The sequence below is a fragment of the Pleuronectes platessa genome, chromosome 9 (assembly GCF_947347685.1).
Source record: "Pleuronectes platessa chromosome 9, fPlePla1.1, whole genome shotgun sequence".
Taxonomy (NCBI): domain Eukaryota; kingdom Metazoa; phylum Chordata; class Actinopteri; order Pleuronectiformes; family Pleuronectidae; genus Pleuronectes; species Pleuronectes platessa.
This window is the reverse complement of record NC_070634.1, coordinates 5,814,835-5,834,901: the sequence shown is the minus strand read 5'-3', so window position 1 is coordinate 5,834,901 and position 20,067 is coordinate 5,814,835. Positions and strand designations below refer to the sequence as shown.

The 20,067-nt window shown below is 41.8% G+C and overlaps 2 protein-coding genes across 4 annotated transcripts; one reads left to right on the top strand and one right to left on the bottom strand.

The window, feature by feature from the left end:
* Nucleotides 1–273: 273 nt before the first annotated feature.
* LOC128448235 (tetratricopeptide repeat protein 39C) lies at nucleotides 274–10,935 on the bottom strand. 2 transcript variants are annotated; one of them, XM_053430804.1, is made up of 14 exons: nucleotides 10,357–10,935; nucleotides 9,176–9,224; nucleotides 8,177–8,305; nucleotides 7,161–7,275; nucleotides 5,950–6,310; nucleotides 5,197–5,365; nucleotides 4,705–4,798; nucleotides 4,501–4,608; nucleotides 4,305–4,414; nucleotides 4,095–4,218; nucleotides 3,886–3,983; nucleotides 3,687–3,791; nucleotides 2,462–2,500; nucleotides 274–2,361 (listed from the first exon to the last, which is right to left on the bottom strand). In XM_053430804.1, the coding sequence occupies exons 1-14, from the start codon at nucleotides 10,497–10,499 to the stop codon at nucleotides 2,272–2,274; spliced, it is 1,734 nt and encodes a 577-aa protein (XP_053286779.1). In that variant the 5' UTR covers nucleotides 10,500–10,935; the 3' UTR covers nucleotides 274–2,271. The 2 variants fall into 2 exon arrangements, with proteins under 2 accessions (XP_053286779.1, XP_053286780.1); XM_053430805.1 differs by lacking the exons at nucleotides 8,177–8,305; nucleotides 9,176–9,224; nucleotides 10,357–10,935 and adding an exon at nucleotides 7,663–7,843.
* Nucleotides 10,936–12,406: 1,471 nt separating this feature from the next.
* zgc:103559 (Allantoinase, mitochondrial) lies at nucleotides 12,407–19,802 on the top strand. 2 transcript variants are annotated; one of them, XM_053430806.1, is made up of 11 exons: nucleotides 12,407–12,657; nucleotides 14,358–14,509; nucleotides 15,164–15,278; nucleotides 15,381–15,527; nucleotides 15,625–15,670; nucleotides 16,649–16,742; nucleotides 16,841–17,027; nucleotides 17,118–17,256; nucleotides 19,103–19,275; nucleotides 19,352–19,384; nucleotides 19,468–19,802. In XM_053430806.1, exons 1-11 carry the CDS (start codon nucleotides 12,511–12,513, stop codon nucleotides 19,615–19,617), a joined length of 1,383 nt encoding a protein of 460 aa, XP_053286781.1. In that variant the 5' UTR covers nucleotides 12,407–12,510; the 3' UTR covers nucleotides 19,618–19,802. The 2 variants fall into 2 exon arrangements, with proteins under 2 accessions (XP_053286781.1, XP_053286782.1); XM_053430807.1 differs by lacking the exon at nucleotides 12,407–12,657 and adding an exon at nucleotides 12,672–13,182.
* The last annotated feature ends 265 nt before the right edge of the window (nucleotides 19,803–20,067 follow it).

Genomic DNA, 20,067 nt, shown 5'->3' with positions numbered 1-20,067 from the left:
TAACACATTTCAAAGTGATTAAACATGGACGTTAAATAACATTCATTTGTGACTGTTACCTTAAAAGGGGTATAAACTTTTAAAACTACCAAGTGTTTGTGGTGTCTCAAAGTGGTTCTATAGGCCAGATGCTCACTTGTGCAATTCCCTTTACCAGGCTTATGAAGAACTTGGTACAGGCACAGAACAGATGGTGGTCTGCCATCATTTGATATAAAAAGCAGTACAGTTTCACCAAAAATAAGTCACCTTTAATAATAACAAGCACAAAGGTTGTCAGATTATTGGAGAACAGTTTATTGTAGAGTTCAGTGACACATTGGAACACCGTCATCCTCACGTTGCCTCAAGTTCAACAAAATCTCATGACAAAAGGAAAAAGTGACAGAAGTATTTGGTACAGCAGGTAAGTGACATCTTACTGACATTTCACTGTTCACATCACTTGTATGGCACCAACCACTCACAGTGCTCCTCTTAACATTTACCACAATTTATATCCACCACAGCCACAGGGGGATGACTGGCTTAGACTGACCAGCTTACTGTGAGCAAAAACAAATCCATCTATTTTCTTAAGAATTTGGAAGATAAACACAGATAGTTGTTGAGAGACTTTGTAAATGAAGATGTTCTCTTCTTGATTATATTGCTCAGATGACCATTACTCAGCTGGCGATACCCTGCACAGAATAATTCATATGTACAGTGTGAAACTCTGTTGAGATGTTCATTCAGCATGGAATTCAAAATCACATTTTAGAACCAGCTGGATCACACTACCACTGAAACCTGACAGAATTTGCAGGTGCAAGACTCATTGAAATAGCATGATGTAAATGATGCTCCTAAAAGTACAACTTTCAGCTATGTAATAAATTACCTCTTCACTGTTAGGAACGAATTAAAAAGCTTGTATCACTAAAACACTAACAAAATAAGTCATTAGTAATATATGTTTGTTAAGCTGACATGTAGCAGCACCAGTCAGTGGTAACATTACAGTACTGCATGTAGTACAATACCTTGATGTATTGGAACAGATGGACACACAGGAACATTTGACTTCAGTAAAGCCGCTGTTCCCCTGCCATACAATGCATAGTGCACAGATCAACGTTTGTTTTCATATAACATCATTGTGAAGGTTTGTGATTTCTCATTTACTATACATGTATCAACTACTTGGGTGTGACACAGCGGCCTAGTTGTCACGATAGTATGTGTGATTTTAGGTGAACAGTTTCTAATTAGACTACGAGGTTTATTGTTTAAAGTCCATTGTGAATACAAGCGGCCCCTGTGTGATATGTGTCCACATCCTTTTGCAATTTGACAAGCAGATTCGGCCATTTTTATGAGCAGGACACTATGTTTTGAATAACTGCTGGTCCTTTGTAAAGAACGTATAAAATCAAATATTGAATTTAAATTAAAATTCCCTAACCGTTTACATGATATGTGATATGGCGAAGGAATTCATTATATTGACTTATTTGGAGAAGATGTTCTAGAAAGTCATCTGCATGTTATAACAGAATGTGGAAAACACTTTTATCTGAATCTTTTATCACTTTATAAAGTTATTATGAACGGTACGATCTCTTTAGAATGTTACTTTTACGTGCTGCATTGCTCACTGAACGGGTGGAATTGAAATCCTCCAAACACACAAGTTCAAGAGGAAAATTGTTAACTAACTAGCTTAAACATTAGGGTGCAGAAAACACGTAAAGGAACATTCACAGAAACGAGGAAATATACTTGTTTGTTCTCTTTCTCCAGGTCGAGAATTCATAACAGTTTGATCTCTGTGCGTCCACCTCAGACGTAGCCCAGAGACATGTTTAGTCCCGCTTAGCATACAGACAGGAAGTGGAAGGGGAAACAATGAGCCTAAACGTTAAATTGAAACTAAACATCATCTAGTTGGGGCCATAACTTAACTATTGTGTGCCCGAACCACGTTTAAAGATGTAATTGGTTATTACCTTGCTGGTCAACAACAAGACAAGTTACAGTACAGTTAAGTATAATATAGATAGGCCTATATATAGAGCACAGTTTGGCATGTCTGCACAAAGATGAAACCTCATATCAGCCTGTTTAACGAGGAAGACGACAAACAAGCGTATTTCTTTGCATCTGTATAAGAATGACAAACACAGGAACCAGTTCAAGGGGATGTCAAAGAGTTGGTTAGAATGGCTTAAAAACGTGTCTTCAAAATACCGTGAGCACAGCTTGAGCTGTCACGGCTTCTTCCTGGAGTCACTGCGGCACTACCTCCCTCAACGAGGCCAGGGCGGAGTGGATGCGGACATGAAGCCTGTTCTCAAAGTCGTAGCCCGTAAAATCCTCCTAAAAACGTGACAGAGAGATGTTTCGGACATTCAATATACTGTATGTGGAATGACACAAAGTCAATTTCAATGGAGATGATAACTTTTCAATATCTTACCTTTGCTTGAAGTAGCAATGACCTTCCCTTTCCCACCGTCTGTAAATAAAAAAAAGAGTGGGTTATAACAGAGCATCATTAGAATTCAATAATGAATCGACCTAGCAATTTACAACCCCCCCCCCCCCGTTTATCTACTCAGCTCCACACTTGGCATGTGTGCTGTTAATGGCCCAGCGAAGTGCAGTGGGATTTGGACACATGATACATCCAATATTAATAAAAATTGAATAACAGGATACCAGCGCTCTGTGGGGCGGGGGGGAGAGGGGCACTGTGCCTTCAGTCTGTGGAACGAGTTGAAGATTTCTTCTCCCACATGGTCAGCAATGGTCGACAGCTGAGTCAAACCACTGGTCAAATTTGCTATTTCGATCATTTCGATCGTCTTTTTTTTTCATTTTCACCGAATCGGACTGACATAAACATTCTCGGGTGCTGAGACACATCATCACATAATAAGAACTTTAGTTGTATAGCACTTATCTAAACAAGGTTACAAAGTGCTTCATGAACATCCCTTTTGAGCTCTGATGGACTGGTTGTTATAATGAAGATTATCATCTTTGGCTCTACCTTGGCGTCATCAAGCGTTTCAGCCTTTTAATCGCAATAACGTTAAAAGCCGAACCTGAGGGTGCGCTGGGGCTGAAGGTAAATCTGACTGGCTACTTGTTTGTATGGCAGTGCTATGAAAGTCATGTGGCCCGCTCAGTAGATCAGATGCCATTACCTCTATGCCTTTTTTTAAGCTAAACTAAATACCTACTCTCATAAGCAGCAGAGCCAGAAGCTATCATGTTTGAGAACTACATAAATTGTGGCTGCAATAAAAGTGAGATATAAGGAATAAAGGAGTTAAAATAATACAGTAGTGTCTGAATTAGATATCGGTTGCTAGAAACGCTTTCATATAGGAATATATTTTCAGCCGTGATGTAAATATGGGTAATGAGTTAGCGATTCTAATCTCATCAGGCAGGAAGTTCTTGAGCCTCAGGGCCCTGATGGAGAAAGTCCGGTCATCCTAAATAACCTTCCTTGACCTAGAGACAGCTAATAATGACAGGCTGGCCGATCTCAGGTTATGAATGAAAAACATTGACTATGAAATCTTCACTGCAGATAAACCAGGTAGGATGAACACATTTTCTAACTTCACTCTGGTTTAGAACGAGCACTGAGCTCATTACAGAAATACCAACACTATGTGCAACTGACTGACCTCAGCTTGTGCAAGGAGTATACATCCCAGTTCATAGACAGCATACGGTTGAACATATGAGTTGATCTGCCGTCCATACTCGTCTCTAGCAGCCAACTGGAGTGACTGGATCCCACAGAGAATGGACACAAAAAGCACGATGAGTAACATCACCAGTTTAGATCATCTGTGCTGATTCAGTACTCGTGTGGGCTGATACCTGAACAGCGTCTCTCATATTCCCATGACATTTGTGAATGGCACCGAGAAGGAGATGTTTCAAGCCTCTGCACGAAGCATCATCTAGACTCTGTAACACTGAGCAGACACAAGAGGATTTTATCACACACAGAAATAAAATCAAATTCGTCGAAATCTGACAGCAGGTAACGTGGTTATGCTGGTGTGAGTCATGCAGGTCACACTCACCCTGATTCATTATCTGCAATTTAGATGAGGAGCAGTTCTGAAGTGCTTTCCACAGATAAAGCACTTCGATTACACCAAGGATGCATAGCTCTCTGGTGGGAGATATCTTTCTCAATCTCTCAGCCTGCAGAAATCAGACAGAGAAGTACAATTTTATATTGGCTTGTGAAAGAGAAAAGAAAAAAAGGTAACGCTTGCATGGAGACCCACCCTTTTGACAGCAAACTGCTCTATCTGGTTGTTTTTCCTCTTAAAGAGCTTCTGCACATCTTTGAAAACTCCACTCGCTCCATCCAGGTCGCCAGAAGCACCCTGACACACTGCAAAATGACAAAAGGGACTTTGTAGGACACCGATTGGAAGCATTCCAACAGTGCAGGCATCTGCTTGTGTGTGTGAGGCTCACCGCCGGTTAAGTATGCGTAGTAGCACTGTGACCAGCGAGACTCGTTCTTCAGTCTCTCAAACGACCTGTACGCATCTTCAAAATTCATCTCTATCATGCTACACCATCCTGACACGGTGACAAGCACACAGAACAAAACAAATCATTTGCTGCACTGTACACCTCGTACCCGTATATCACAGAGCCTGGTGAGGAAACACGTACCAATCTCATAGAGACACACATGCTGGATCTCTCTTTGGTCTGATGCAAGCTCTAAAGCATCATGGAAACAGGCCAAAGCACTGTTGATTTGGCACTGGGGACACGGGAGAGAACACAGACACCAACAGGTAACAGTTAGACACGCATCTAGGTAGGTAGCTGGTTGATCAAACGTGATGAGTGATGAACCATCGGTCATGCATATTAGTTATATATGTTTGAACAGGAGTTGGTTAAGTTATTGATGCTGATTCTTTATAGATTTTTCTTTATAAATATTTGTGTTACATGCCATATATATATATATATATATAATAAATAAAAATAAATAAATAAAAATAAATATTATATATATATTTATACTTGACAACTCATGTCTTTACTCAGCATCACAGACTAGACTATCAAAGCCGGAACTCTGTCAAAGGTTACAGTCATCATTGATAATAAGGCTAATAATAATATTGTCCGCCCTGAGTCTAGGGTTCATACCTCTAGCCTCTGAACCCGTCCTTTAAAGAACATGAAGAGCGATGAGTTGGGGTAAACCACCGACTTTCTCTGCAGAATAGCCTTGGCCTCCATTAGCCCTGCATGTGTGTCAGAGCCATCCAGAGCGAAGAAAGGAAGCACTACCGTGTGGTACCACAGGAGGGCCAACCTGAGCAACACAACAGCAGAGTCTTCTTAGACTAAACTTGAATCTCAACATTATTGTGTGTTAACCTGAACATGTAGGTAAAGTAAACATGCTCATGAGCCGACAGATGAAAAGGGCACTGACATGTTGGTTCACATACAACTGATGCACGGGTAAACAAACCATTAGAACTGAGGTTTCATTTAAAAGCTCATACTTCAATAGCAGATTGAGTTTTCCCAGTGGTCATGGAATTTACATTTCTTAGAAGCGCTGTGTTGATTCTTTCCCACATTGCAAAGCTCCTGCACTGCTACTGAATGAACTACTACTGAAACTCGCAGTGAGATTATTTGGTCGACTTTCACTTTCAACATCGAGAAAGAACGACAATCTGCTGATGAAGATGAGTTCATATGATTGAATACTCTAGGACAGCAACCGTGTGTGTTTCTGCAGCTGAAATACCCAGTTTCAAATAGCAATCGAATTTAGGATGAGAAGAAATATATGCAAATCATGAGACATACGTTATCCTCATATGCAATAAAGGAGAGCCTTATAAATGACAATGCTATGAAATGATATTGGTTGAGCCCACTCACGTAGCCAGCGGCGCCTTCATGTCCTTGCTCTCGCTCGCATACATAAGGGAGGACAGGCCCTGGAGTCTGTCCCCGGGAAAACCCAGAAGGTTTATAATCTTGAGTAGGTGTGGCGGCACCATTGAGATGCACAAGTGGAAAAGGCCGTAGCCGAAGCTGACGGAGCCCTTGAGTCGGTCCAGGGCCTCGGGCGTCACGCCGTTCTCCACCGGGGCGTTGTGGTTGGCGTTGTCTGCTGAGAGGGAGTCCTGGGTGACAGAGGCCCTGCGCTCACAGGTCTCCTGCAGCTGGCTGATGTCACTGTGGCACTTGTTGTACATTTTCCAAGCCTTACGAAGAATCCAGCCTCCTTTGATGTAGGCTGTGAATGGAAAAAAGAAACTAGATACATTCAAGAAAAATCCATAATATACAATAATTCATGAAGCAACAAATCATTATTAGCAATACTTATATTTGCATGATGCATCTGAACAATAGATTAAACAAAAAATATTCAAATTACAATTAGACACAACTGAAAACATGACTGATTAATAATTCAAATGATTAATTCTGTCATTTCAATTGATTCACTAACTAGGCAATAGTTTCAGAACTTCATTGAATACATTTTCCAGTTTTACAACTCCAGATAACTTAAATCATAACAGGGACTTTGACTCAGACTGGGAAAACTCCTATATTTTGTCTTTGGTGGCGTTTGAAAAAGCTTACTTATATCTGACAAAAACCCTGGTGATGTCATAGTGGAGGGCCTAGGGAATCCTGCTATTGGTTGCATTATGGGAATTTTAAAGCGAAGGACATCAAATATAAGAATAAAGTGTTTAAAGTAAATATTTCGGGCCTCTGTTTTTTCCATTTGGACCGTTTCTCTTTTGAATATGTCTCCTGTAAATCCTTTATAATAATGCAATTCTAAATCAATTGAGTGTCCTTCTCATATTTGAAGTATCTGCAAATACCAATCGTAAAGTAAAAATAAGAATACAATACAGAGGTATAGTAATTTCACGAAATTTAAGTTATTCCTTATTTACATTTGTAGAGATCCTCCCAATTATATAATCTGCTCTCTACTTTGTATATTAGCTGTCATAGTGTTCATCAGGTGTGAGTACATGCATACAGACATCACCATGGTGACACAGTGCTCCAAAGACTGATTATCCTGAGAGACACACATTTTGTCGGTTCTTTTGAATTACCAGAGAGTTCCTGTTTGACAAAGGAGAGCACTGCGAGGTACACCTGACAGTCAGCAACGATGATCTGTCGCTGAAGGCGGTCCACGACAACAACACCTGACCTTTGAGAGTCCATCTGTAACACACACACACACACACACAAACACACACAGATTCATTAATCTGTATGCACCCTGCAACTTGTTTCCCCACTGGCGGCACGCCAGAGGAACTGGAAGTTCCTCCCCAGAGCTGCTAGACAGCCCCCACACTGCTCATTCAGCTTGCTGATTACATTTCACATATGTACTAATTCAATCAGTGAGTGGGTTTGGCATGATGTCACTGCGGCCTGCATCATTAGGCCTGATGCCCCCCACGTAAACATTGTTATCTGTACTGTAGCCTGCTCTGGCTGTGATGTTAACAGATGTCCGCAGCAATTGAAACTAGTTTGTTCACAGAAACTTAAGACATGAACTTCTGAGAATACAATTGTATCTGGACTTGGTCCGGAGTTTACCTTTAACCTATGATGAACACAGGAGGAGACTCTCTGCTCAGACGTATTCTCAACAATACAGAAATCTCCAGTGTTCAGGTGAGGGGGGGGAGCAGCAGGCAGAGGCAGGATGTAACTTATTGATTCTGCTGCAGAGATCACGTGGTTTTGTTTGCCGCACATCAACACTGGCATTGACCCTTATCCCAAAAACTCTCTTGACATCTTTGTCGGTGTTTTCCACATGAGTAGATATTTGTTATCTTTTTTAAATGTTCCATCTGTCACGTGTTAGAAACGTTATCAACACCCAGTCGCTTGTGGTGAACTCGACAGAGGATCTCCTCATGTGCATCGGCTCATTCGGACATTCAGTCTTTACCAGGGGACTAAAGTCTGGAGACACTTGGACATTTGCGAACACACATACAGCCACTTTCTGCTTACATAACTATCATTGGGAGTTCAGTGCATGTCTGAAAGCAACTTTAGTGAAATTGTATTCTATGTCGTGCATGCACAGTTTTGCACTCACGCTCTTCTTTATCTTGTTTCTGATTGTCTCTATCACTCCGGCGCTGTCGCTCTCACACAGTTTCTCAGTAGTCCTCAGGTCATCACAGGCCGTCTGCATCTTCTCCTCCTCAAAAGTCATCATGGCATTCTGCAGTGAAATGCAGCATGAAACCCTTACACACGGTCTTATATGGTGGATAGAAACATTTTAGCCTTATTAGTCTGATATTGGATTGTCTCGTTTCACAGAGAAAATCTGTGAGTCTTACCAAGCCGGCGAGAACAAAGGGCTCTTTCTGTGAGACAATGAATGGAGAAACACGGTGACATCTATACAGCTGACTGTTTGGGGCAGAATTAAAAAAATCTCTGATGTGATAAATAAAACACACATGAAGGTAGGAGGAAATATTTTATGATATATTGTTTATTTTAGTCAATATTAGAAACAGGCCCTATGGTTTCACCCACGTACAATATTAGCTGTTCTCCGTTTAATTATGACTGTGCACATATGAAGGCCTGCCATGATGGTCAGAAGTCCCCACCCCCACTGCCTTCAGGGCTATTTAGCATGTGGATGACATCATCTTTGCCTGCATACGGTTTGTAGTGTCGACACGAGGGCCAGCAACAGCTATGTGTGTGTGTGTGTGTGTGTGTGTGTGTGTGTGTGTGTGTGTAAAAACTCTCCCTCACTCATCAGTGATGGGCACAGCATTAAAGTAATGTGCTTCCCTGCAAGAGCAGTACTGATCTTCAGAGGAAGATGCATCCATTATGTTAATGGGGGGAAAAAGCACAGCAGAGGATGCCAGTGGTGACAAGGATGCAGTCAGTTTGACACGTTGGGTCATTTCAGGCCTTGATGCCAAGTGTTTTTTCCTGAAAAATTTGCCTTGACCATGTGGGCTCTGCTGCTGAATCAACTATATTTATAGATGTTTTACCATTTCTTAACACTCATCTGCGGTTTTATGTATTTGATCATTTTATCACCATGTGAGAGGAAGCTCACCAGGAAACTGACGAAACTTGCCCCGAAGCTCATCAGTGGGCTCTGGCCCCTAGAGAGAGAGGAAACAACCGCAAAACAAAGAAGACACAAACAATTGTTGAAAATGATAATCGCAATAAGATCTCACTCGTGGTCGTGCAATACAGAAGTCTTAGCAACGCTCTGTCTCAGGAGTATGAATTGTACTTTTAAAATGTGGTTGACACTTTGGTTATCATTTTACTACACATATTCATAATCATGTACAGATACAGATCCTCTTGTCTCTGGTGTAGGTGCCTTCCTGGCGCCAGCAGGTCGGAAAATTCCAGTCTCAAATGGACAATGCACGTTTAGTTATTTGTGTCTGGCAGATCAGTCTGATCAGGGACTTTGATCAATTGGTTTGAAATTCTTGACCTCCGAAAATAATACATAAGCAATATGTAAACTTTGTTCTACAAGACACCTCACTGATACAATCCATTCCCCTGTATCTTGAGGAGAACTTGAGGGAGCAACACCTAACTTTTCCTTCTCGGGAACAGAGCAAACACTTCATGACTGATGTCAATGACTTTCTGTTCATGTGGAGGAGAGACATTTCTTAAAAACAAGTGGCTTATAGATAGAGATAAAATAATCCACATGCTGGTCACATGCTCAAGCCTAGATGTGCAGCGTTTTGGATGTTGCTGTTGATGAATAATGGAGGGGAGCTTAGTTTAATAAGAATATAAAACGGCAGACTACGACGGTAGCCTTTTGAGTCAATATATAATGTAATGAATGTTTAGAATGTCTATATTGATATACTTGTACAATGTGTGATGATGCCTGAATAATAAATAAAATCTATCTTATAGTCCTGTGACCTTAAGGGAATGAAAATGCCAGATGCTCAGTTGGAGGTGGTCTGTGTCAGGAGGAAGCTTCAGGGAACCCCAGGCAGGAAAGACACCCGGGGGCCATAGACCCTCACTCACTGAACTATAGCCTCCCAAAGCAAAACCCTTCATTTGAATTATATTGTTATGATGATATATGCTTGAAGCCATTGGTTCAGTCAGTACATGCAGTACCCTGAGTTACATCCAATGTTTAGCCACTTGCAGCATTTTCTTGGAGATTATTAGTCCTTGTGCAATTACAGATCAATGCGTGCAACATAAAGTCTGACAATAAATCCAAGATAGTCTCACCTGTATCTCCTGAAGAGCTCGTCGCTCTCCTTGAATCCGTTGTTGAGCAGCATGTTGATTCCTTGCAGAGCCATCTCAGCATCATCTATGTGCTCTGCCTTCTCCTCCACCTGCTGCTGCTGCTGCTGCTCGGGACCCGCCATTGTTTATACCACTGATCACTCCACTGCGATGGAGAAATAAATGTGATCTGGATGCGTCTCCGAAACCAACCCGCATTGGCTTATTTCCACAGACAGAGGACACGGATTGAAACAGGGACGCGCCTCTGGTTCGGCCGGAGAATTAAAAATGCAGCTTCTGCAGATTCCAGCCGTCTGTGCGCCTCAGGGAGAGGCTGGCGGTGTCCGCACGGGCTCTTTCACTCTACAACACCGACGCACTATCAGCATTGTTCGCTTCTTGCTGAGGTCACTCACAAGCCAACACACCGTCGGTCGTTAGTAGATCAGCCGTCCGTCCCTTTGCAGCATCCGATGCATTACATTACATAACACAGAGCGAGCATCCAGGCTGATACAGCTGCCCTACGTAATGCGCTCGTCCAACGGCCTGGCGTCATAACGCAGAGCGCATCGTGCCGGCAGGACGGAGGGAGGAGAAGCCCGCTGAGGCGAAGCTGCATCCTGTCAGCCTCCATCCGTCAAGCTCACCCCTCCCATCCTCCTCCTCCTCCTCCTCCTCCTCCTCCTCCTCCTCACATCCTCACCCATCCTCCTCCTCCTCCTCCTCCTCACATCCTCACCCATCCTCCTCCTCACAGCCTCACCCATCCTCACCCACAGGATACAGCCAATAGACGCACAGCCGGAGCAGCCTGCAGCCACACAGGGGACAGTGGGGAAATACACACATGAGGAGAGAGATTGAGCTGCCGGTCACGCTCTAGTTTTAGTATATTCACAGTTATTATTATCTTGTTTTAAAGGGGACATATTATGCCCATTTTACCACAGTTGATATAGTTCCTTGGGGTCTTAATGAAATGTCTGTAACATATTTTGGTCAAAATACCACAAGGATCATTCAAAACAGCACCCTTTTTACCCTGTCTAAAACAGCCCTCCTCAGATTGACCTGTTTTGAGTGCCCCGCCCCCAAAATTCATATTTTCTATCTAATGGAGTTTTCTGTGATCCTGCAAACAGACAGAAATCTATCCAAGCTCTAATAAATAATCACATTTTGACTGGCTGTGAAACTGTATGGTGTACAATAAAGTGCACAGCAGAAAACACGGGGGACCTTTTAGAACTGGAAAAGTTACACTGTTGTACAGTGTAACACATCAGCCTTTAACCTAAATGGAGGAGGTACTCACAGGTTTTACTTAAATTGTTTAAGTACTTGCTTTAATATGTACTTAGGCTAAAGTATTAAAAATAGTACATTATCAACTGTTCATAATATACATTTTGTTTAATACATGAATAGTACAGACTCTTATATTGTCATATATGAAGTCATAACGTAATCTCTCAGCCTTCTTTTATCTATGAGCTTCTTCTTCCCTGGGGATGATGCTGATGCAGGAGGCGGGGTCTAATCTAAAACTGCCTGCTCTGATTGGATCGATTCTCCTTTAGCTTTTATAAATATATAACAACAGTGTGAACACGTAACAAAATACATTGTGGAGAAGAAGGTACAGATATCTGCTGATATATGTAGTTGAGTAAAAGTAAGAAACACCAGAAAATAAATTTGCTTAAGTAAAGTAACCTCAGCCACCTTAGAGACTACCCACTTTCTCTCCTTGCCCACATGGTGAGCAAGGAAAGAAAGTGGGTCAGGAAATTGTTCAATTAGGAGTCTCCATGCCATGTTATTTCCGCGTTCTGCTCGATCAGACATAATAGTTGTCATCACATGTGCCTGTGACGTCAGGAGACTGCAACCAGAATGACCTGTACAAACAGGTTAAACACACACACACACAGAGGGAGAGGGAGAGGGAGGGGGAGAGGAGTAGAGAGCGAGAGAGAGAGAGGGAGAGAGAGAGAGAGCGAGAGAGAGAGAGAAGAAAAGTCAACAGAGGCTTCAAACTTTGAACTGAACTATGAGGGGTGGGGGGAGCTGCAGGCCACTCAACTGCTAAGGGGTGGGTCACAGTGTAGAGACAGAGACTTTCATTCACAGTCAGTAGAAGCAGACATGGAGCTGGGGTCTACTGTGACTGCTGTGAGGAGCCAGAGGGTCCTGATAGGAGACCATGTCTGTCCTGCTGTTGTCCTCATAAAGGATGGAAGAATTAATCAAATCCTCACCGAAATCAGTTCCTCTGCAGATGCTGGATGTGAGGTAAGATGACTCGCACTGATCTCGGTGCAGCATGCTCCTCTTCCTGGAATTCAATTCTAACCCTAACCAGTGTTCGAATTACGTGGGAGCCAGAGGGAGCCGAGCTCCCAGAGAGTGAGGAGTAGCTCCCATGAAAGCAACAAAGTCAAAAATCTGAGGGGGTCTCTCATATCTGAAGGTGTCTGCCATACCTAAAGTGTATAGATGCTCATTAAATAACTGTTGATAAAGCAAGGGGATATGGTTGGGCAATCATATGTGTACAAAGTTTCAGTAATAAGTTAAAAAAGTAAAATAGGTAGAGTGTAGTCAATTTAACATGCTAGTTAGGTGAAATGGTCAGCAGTTGGTGGTAATGACCTTCACTCAAGAATAGTGACTCCCTATTGGTTGAGAGGCGGGATCTAAACAAACACACCGTAGAGCACAGAGAGAAAAAGAGTTGAGAAAGGAGACTGACTGAGTTGAAGTAACAGTGAAGTAAAAGAGGGACATTAATAAGGATGCTACAGCAGTATTAAGAAGGTGACGCCACTTTCAGTTTAGTACCTAAGAGTTTTTTGTTTTCATTCACCTGGCGAAAGGGCACAGTGTTTTATGTTCCGTTTTGGAGTTATCTAGCTGGCTCAGTATTGTGCACGTATACAGTGCTAGCTGATTTAGCGGAGGTGTACCGCCGTCATCTAGCAAGATAACGTGCTGCTCAAATAGCACCCGAGCAACCCGGACGCTCGTGGTTCCTTTAAGGCAGCCTAGTTGGAGCTACGCCACTGAATAGCGCCGCTTGCTACCCGGAACGCTAGCGGTTCCATTCAGCTACGTGGGACGACCAGTTTGCCAGGACCTACTGAAGGCAATATTATAGTTAACAGGCCTGCAACGGGGGTTGAACTGATCGTTTTATTTGTGCCTTTCCAGTGCCGGCTTTTGTATTTTATTTTATACCTGTATGATGTTCCTGTTTGCAACAGGTGACTGTCATTTCATGTGACCACAAAGTTAATGTTATACCAGGGATAGTTTTGTGACAGTTACTATTCTGTGTGGCCTATTATTAGCTCCCATATTGATAATTCAGTTTTAAATGTGAAGTGCTGTTTTATGCAGTTGATTGATAAGGGAGATTGCTATTGTCATTATTGGCCTAGTGCCCATATCCATTGAGTTTGTTATACAGGGATTAAATATAGTTTAAATAGCTTAAACATAACTACATCTTATTTCCGGTAGGGAATCATTATTATTTCAACTACATGACTGCTTTGGTTAAATAAATTATTTGTAAATAGTTGACAATGTGTTATAGACTCCTCATTTCCATTAGTAGACATTATTCAGGTGGTTTAAAGTGAACTCAGGTAAAAGCCGAGTCTTAACATGGAATTGACTATAGGGCTACATATGGACTATTACAATCAATAATATATTGAAATTAATTAAAATAAATCAATTTAAAACAAAAATGTGTCTGTCTGTTGTGTGCGTGTGTCAAGTTATATACAGCCTATGCCTACCGTGCGCAAAAGCGCTGCTCGCGCCTAGGCTATTTCATTGTTAAGCCTTGGTAGGCTATGTGCGTGGTAAGCCAACTTTTTTATGAGATAGAGACCCCCTTAGAGACAAAAAGATAATTCGAACCCTGACCCTAACCCATGTTGGCTGTTAAAAGAGATGGTATCTGTTCTCACCCATGACTGCAGGTGCTTGACGTCGGCGACAGTGTGGTGATGCCCGGCATTGTGGACAGCCATGTCCATGTGAATGAACCAGGACGCACCTCCTGGGAGGGTTTCTGGACAGCCACCAGGGCTGCTGCAGCTGGAGGGGTGACCACGATTGTAGACATGCCCCTGTAAGTTGGAGACTCCATCCACTAACCAAGAACAGTTGACTCCAGGGCAACAGGACTCTCCCCTTTCATCGCAGAGGCTTCATCAGTGATTTTGATGAAGGGTGAAATGTCTAATTGCCCTGCAGTCATTTTTTCTTGGATGATTATGACATAGGTGACTGATAATCCTCACAGCAACCCACTGTTTGACAAGGGAAGGTTATGTTTGAAGTTGAAGGCTGCAGGGTACGGATTGTGAAATACAGGTTTTTAAGTATGTTCAGGTAAACATGTTTTTACACGTGACAGTATAATGTGAATCTAAGAGTACATTTTTTCTGAAAGTATTATCCTTCTTTATATCCAATTTAAAAAGGATATGAACATTAGCAAAGTATATCTTTATTAAGTGTATTCATTTATTATTACTATTTTTATTAATAAAAGTATTTAATGCATCTACTGGTTTCACAGTATTTTTTGTTGCTCTTTAGCTTTTAGCTATAGTGTCTCTGGGAAGATACGCGAAACAAATAGCTTCTGAAGACAACATTATTCATTCATCTGTAAATCTAAGGAAAAAGTGAAGCATCGGCAGAGATATTCTTAGAGGGAAACTGAATATGCTTTTAGTTTAAACATTTAGTTTATTTTTTGTTTTTAAACCTCACACAGAAATAGTGTCCCTCCAACCACCACTCTGGATAATTTTCACGAGAAGCTGCGGGAGGCGACAGGGAAGTGTTTTGTGGACATGGCCTTCTGGGGAGGTGTAATTCCTAATAATCAGGTCGGCCATATGCAGTGGAACGGTTTGAACAAAGATGAACACATTGTCAGCCAGACTGTGCTGAGATAGAACCAAAGACAAACAGCAGATGTCTCCTTACAGCTTGAACTGCGGCCCATGATCCAAGCTGGAGTAGCTGGCTTCAAATGTTTCCTCATCCATAGTGGTGTGGAGGAGTTTCCCCACGTGACTGACTCGGATCTACACACTGCCATGAAGCAGCTGCAAGGCACAGGAAGAGTCTTGCTGGTAACCTCCAGAACATTGACTATACTTGATGAAAGTTGAAAGAATAAAAGGTACAGTGTTTTAACTGAAATATATTTTGCTTTGTCTCCTCCTCCAGTTTCATGCAGAGTTAGATGTTGAGCAAACAATAGAGGAGACAGATGGTAAGAATTATTTCACATATCTTACATATTTTTGCATGAATAATTGCTTGCTAACTCTTTTGATGTATTTTTATTATTTAAACGTGCTTAAATAATGGAAATATGTACAGAAAAATTAAAGGGGGTTGCTGATAAATTGCATATTGCAACAATACACAATTTCTACAGTAACATCCTTTCATTGCAATTAAGACTAAAGAAACGAAGCTTATGTTTGGTCAAATGCAGTATTCAATACATATTTGTTTTTTCTAATGATTATTTGGAATGTATAATAATAATAACATTGTAAAAAGACAGTTACATGAACCTGTAATACGACGCAGCGACTTTTCTTGAACAAAACAAATGTCTTATGTAATTTCATTTAACCATTCTCATTCAATGTCATTTAGTCAACATCAAAAATATTTTCCAAACAAATTTACATTATATTTTACATTTTTATCCGAATGACCCTCCTTGCAACAGTCATGTATAAGTGTGTGTTACTTTTAATCTAAGGTTTATGTTTGGCCAATGGATCAATACCAATACTGGGATGATATTGTCACTGTGACAAATCACAAAAACATTTAAAATTACAACATTTATAAATGATTTGTTTCCACTATTTACTGGATCATTTCCCACAATATCGGAGGAAACAAATTCATAATCAAATCTGGTGGTAGTTTCCAATGTTCACAGGGAAGGTGATAAACCATCCACATTGTTAGATAGGGGAAATTGCAAATGTGTTTTGGTGATTTTGGTGAACTGACCCTTGACGACAAAAATCTACAAAATGAAAAAAGTGTGGCTTTACAGTTTTATCCAGGTAGAATAGTCCGAAAATTGGATTAGCTGTTTCTTTCATTAAGGTATCTTAAATTAAGTTTTATAATAAAGAACCACAGTACTGATACTTCGCTGGTATACTGCCCCGCTCTGGTCACTCACACATACTAACAATATCCCAACCTTTGTCCATATTAGACCCTTGTCAGTACTCCACTTTTCTCCAGTCCAGGCCAGATATCATGGAGATAGAGGCCATTCACACTGTCACAGAACTCTGCCTGCAGTACCAGTAAGAACACAAGCATATTGATAAATATCCACAACACCATAGCAGCTTGCTCTGGATAGGATTTGGATGCGTCCTTCAACTACCTTCTTCTGCTCCAGGGTGCGGTGCCATATTGTTCATTTGTCCTCTGCCAAGTGTCTGAAACTGATCCAGGCGGCGCGGCAGGCCGGGGCCCCGCTGACGGTGGAGACGACCCACCACTACCTCACCCTGTGTGCTGAGAACATACCTGCAGGGGCCACGCAATTCAAGTGCTGTCCTCCCATCAGAGGATCAGAGAACCAGGTAAATGGAACAGGATGCAGAGTAGATGGCAATACGACTACTGTATTTTCCCAAGATCGATTGACTGATAGATCGACTGTGCCCCTTCAGGAGCAGTTATGGTCAGCACTGAAAGCTGGGCAGATTGACATGGTGGTGTCTGATCACTCTCCCTGCACCCCGGATCTGAAGAAGCTGGATAGTGGAGACTTCACTCAGGCCTGGGGAGGAATTTCTTCACTGCAGTTTGGTAACTAGAATGACACTCATTGCACTGCCAAGGCCCAACAGTCCAATTAAAGTCAATCAAGCTGCACCAAATTTCACACACTCATAGATATCAGTATCCTTAATGTGCCTGTTTTTTTGAAAATGGTGAAAATGTAAAAAACTATACCTTTGTCTGTCAATGTTAAAGAAAATGAAAAGAATCCTGGATCTGCGCCCTGATCCAGATCCTCACCAAACATTTAGTGGCTTCTTCCATGATCCATACTACATCCTTCCATCAGGGTTCATAAGCCAGCCTTTAGTTGTATGGTCCCGCCTACAAACATAAAAAACAACCAACAAATGGACACGGGTGAAAACATCACCACCTCGGTGGATCTAACTAGAGACTGGGGTCAGACACACTCAATATTTCTTTCCCTGAAGGTGCAGTTGAAAAGTTGCAGTTCTAATATGACGGTTAAATTTAAAACTCAATGCAACATAACATTAGACTTTCATATATTTCATTGATTTGTTATCGCACCTATTACCCTAAATCTCGACCAAATCTGGTGTGTGCCCAACTTCAAAATGTGTTCAGCGTATCAGACAGTCAGCTCCCTGAAGGTCTCAGTGTGCACTGCAGCACAAAGACGAGCCAACAGCACAGCAGAAAAAGAGGCGGGGTCGTCACACAGACACCGGGTGCAGGGCGTAAAATGACTGATGCATGCTGATCGGCACCACTAAATCAAATATAGGCTACTGCAGATGTAAATACATAGTATCTTTTGTCAATCATCAGTGCTTGTTCATTAACTTACCTGAATCCAATTTAGCATCAATCCATTAAGTAACTGCAGTTAAGTTTTATGCAGCTAAATTTGTTTTCTTATAATGCTGTTTTTAAAGCTATAAAGACGGTGTGTTAAATTTATTTTGGATTTTGTAAATCAACCTTCTTAACCCATCTTTTAACTAGCCCATGATGGATGCAACATCATTATTGCACATTTCCAGTTTAATCAAGCACTCAAAGGGCTTTACATTATTAGTTTATTGAGTCAATTATTAGAGTGACCATTCATATGCATATTTATCCCAAGGACACTTTGTAGTGCAGACTAGAGGTGCCGGGGATCGAATCACAGACTCCTGGTTATTAGACGACCTGCGCTACCTCAGCAGCTTTGGAGCATTAGTGTCCCATGTTCTCTGAATAATTCTTAAGTTTTTCACTCCTAATGGAAAGTGTCATGACACACATTAGTAGTTAGATGAAAGGTGATACTGCTTACTAGGTTATGTTTACAAATTCACACCATCAGGGCAGGTTTGACTATATACCGATCTCCAGCTTTAGGCTGCAAATCTAAAAATGCTCTGGCATCAATGCGAGGTCTGCACGGATGCTGTCAGAGAGCCATGACAGCCATGATAATCACTGTCTGTGGAGCACATCCAGGATTTGTCTCAACTTGACAAATCCTCTCTGCTGCTCAGCTGAAGGCGAAACAAGCAAACACCCACAAAACAGGACAGCTCTGTGAAGTATTACAGAAATAATATATGCACATTTTAGGGGTGATCACCTGCGCTCCTTCCGTCCTGTTTTATAATCCCCCACACTGGGCAAAGTTTGCAGGGAGGTAAACAAGAGCTGTGTGCCGGTGTAGAGGGCGACATGGAGTGGACAGGAGCAACACTTAAACAGGGAAATGCAGATCAGAATAATGACAGTACCTGGCATGAATGCACTTGTGAGGGTTAATAAAGGCAGGGGTGAAAAACATTAAGTGAGAACTTCATGAAGCTTTTCCTATTGGACTGGTGTTAACACAGGTATTTACTGGATTGTTCATCACTGTCAACATGTTTACCAGGTTTGCCTCTGTTCTGGAGTTCAGCCAGACAGAGAGGCTTCCAGCTGTGTGATGTGACGAGGCTTCTCAGCCACAGAACAGCCCAGCTGTGCAGTCTTGACAGCCAGAAAGGCAGCCTGAGCCCCGGGTATGATGCCGACTTGGTTATATGGGACCCAGAAAGAGAATTTGAGGTAAAAATGAGTCTTTATCTTTAACAATCCCCTCATCGTGAATCAGCTTTGTTTCATCGTCTGTTGTACTTCACAGGTTCAAGAAGCAGGTATTCACCATAAAAACAAGGTTAGTAAAATCACAAGGACGCATTTAATGAACAGTCGATGGAGCGCACGCAGATTGTTGACGGGTTGATGGTGTTTATGCAGACAACTCCTTACCTTGGCACCACACTGCATGGAGTGGTGTGTGCGACTATCCTCAGAGGACGGCTGGTGTACAAAGAAGGCTCCTTCTGCCCCGAGCCTCTGGGCAAACACCTCCTCATCCCTCAGAGGGAAACTCAAACCCAGCTCTGAAGAATTCAAATGACTCTAACAGATTTTCAATTGAAAAAGAACCTGGAACACCTGCTTGTTTGATGGATTGTTGAAGACATGGTTGTAACGTGTAATACTGTCCAAGTCAGACTGTATATTAAAATGTCAGCAATTTTCCATCTGAACAAAGTTACTGAAACATCAGTAAATTCCAAGAAAGACTATTTTGACTGAACTCATCATTTCAACATGTTTGTCTTATTGTTTTATTCATGTCCTGAGAGTGTATGTTTAGGGCATGTGGATCAAACTGACTTAAACATATTAGAGCTGGGGAGAAAATGCATCCACAAATCTATCTATTTTGTATTCTCTTATTTCTCACCCCCCAGCATTCACACTTTATATATCCCAATCAGGCAGTACTACTTAGGGCCCGAGAAGTGACAGTGGGAGGCCCTATTGAAATTGTAAGGATTGTTGTTATTA

Bases quoted from the DNA above. Each gene is read 5' to 3' on its own strand.
- LOC128448235 (XM_053430804.1), bottom strand. From the start codon at position 10,499: ATGGCGGGTCCCGAGCAGCAGCAGCAGCAGCAGGTGGAGGAGAAGGCA. The intron at 5,366-5,949 runs GTGAGTGGGCTC...TGTGTTGCTCAG, and splicing joins ATGAAGGCGCCGCTGGCTAC to GTTGGCCCTCCTGTGGTACC. The intron at 4,219-4,304 runs GTGGGTCTCCAT...TGATTTCTGCAG, and splicing joins AGCAGTTTGCTGTCAAAAGG to GCTGAGAGATTGAGAAAGAT.
- zgc:103559 (XM_053430806.1), top strand. From the start codon at position 12,511: ATGGAGCTGGGGTCTACTGTGACTGCTGTGAGGAGCCAGAGGGTCCTG. The intron at 17,028-17,117 runs GTAAATGGAACA...GTGCCCCTTCAG, and splicing joins TCAGAGGATCAGAGAACCAG to GAGCAGTTATGGTCAGCACT. The intron at 19,385-19,467 runs GTTAGTAAAATC...GTGTTTATGCAG, and splicing joins GTATTCACCATAAAAACAAG to ACAACTCCTTACCTTGGCAC.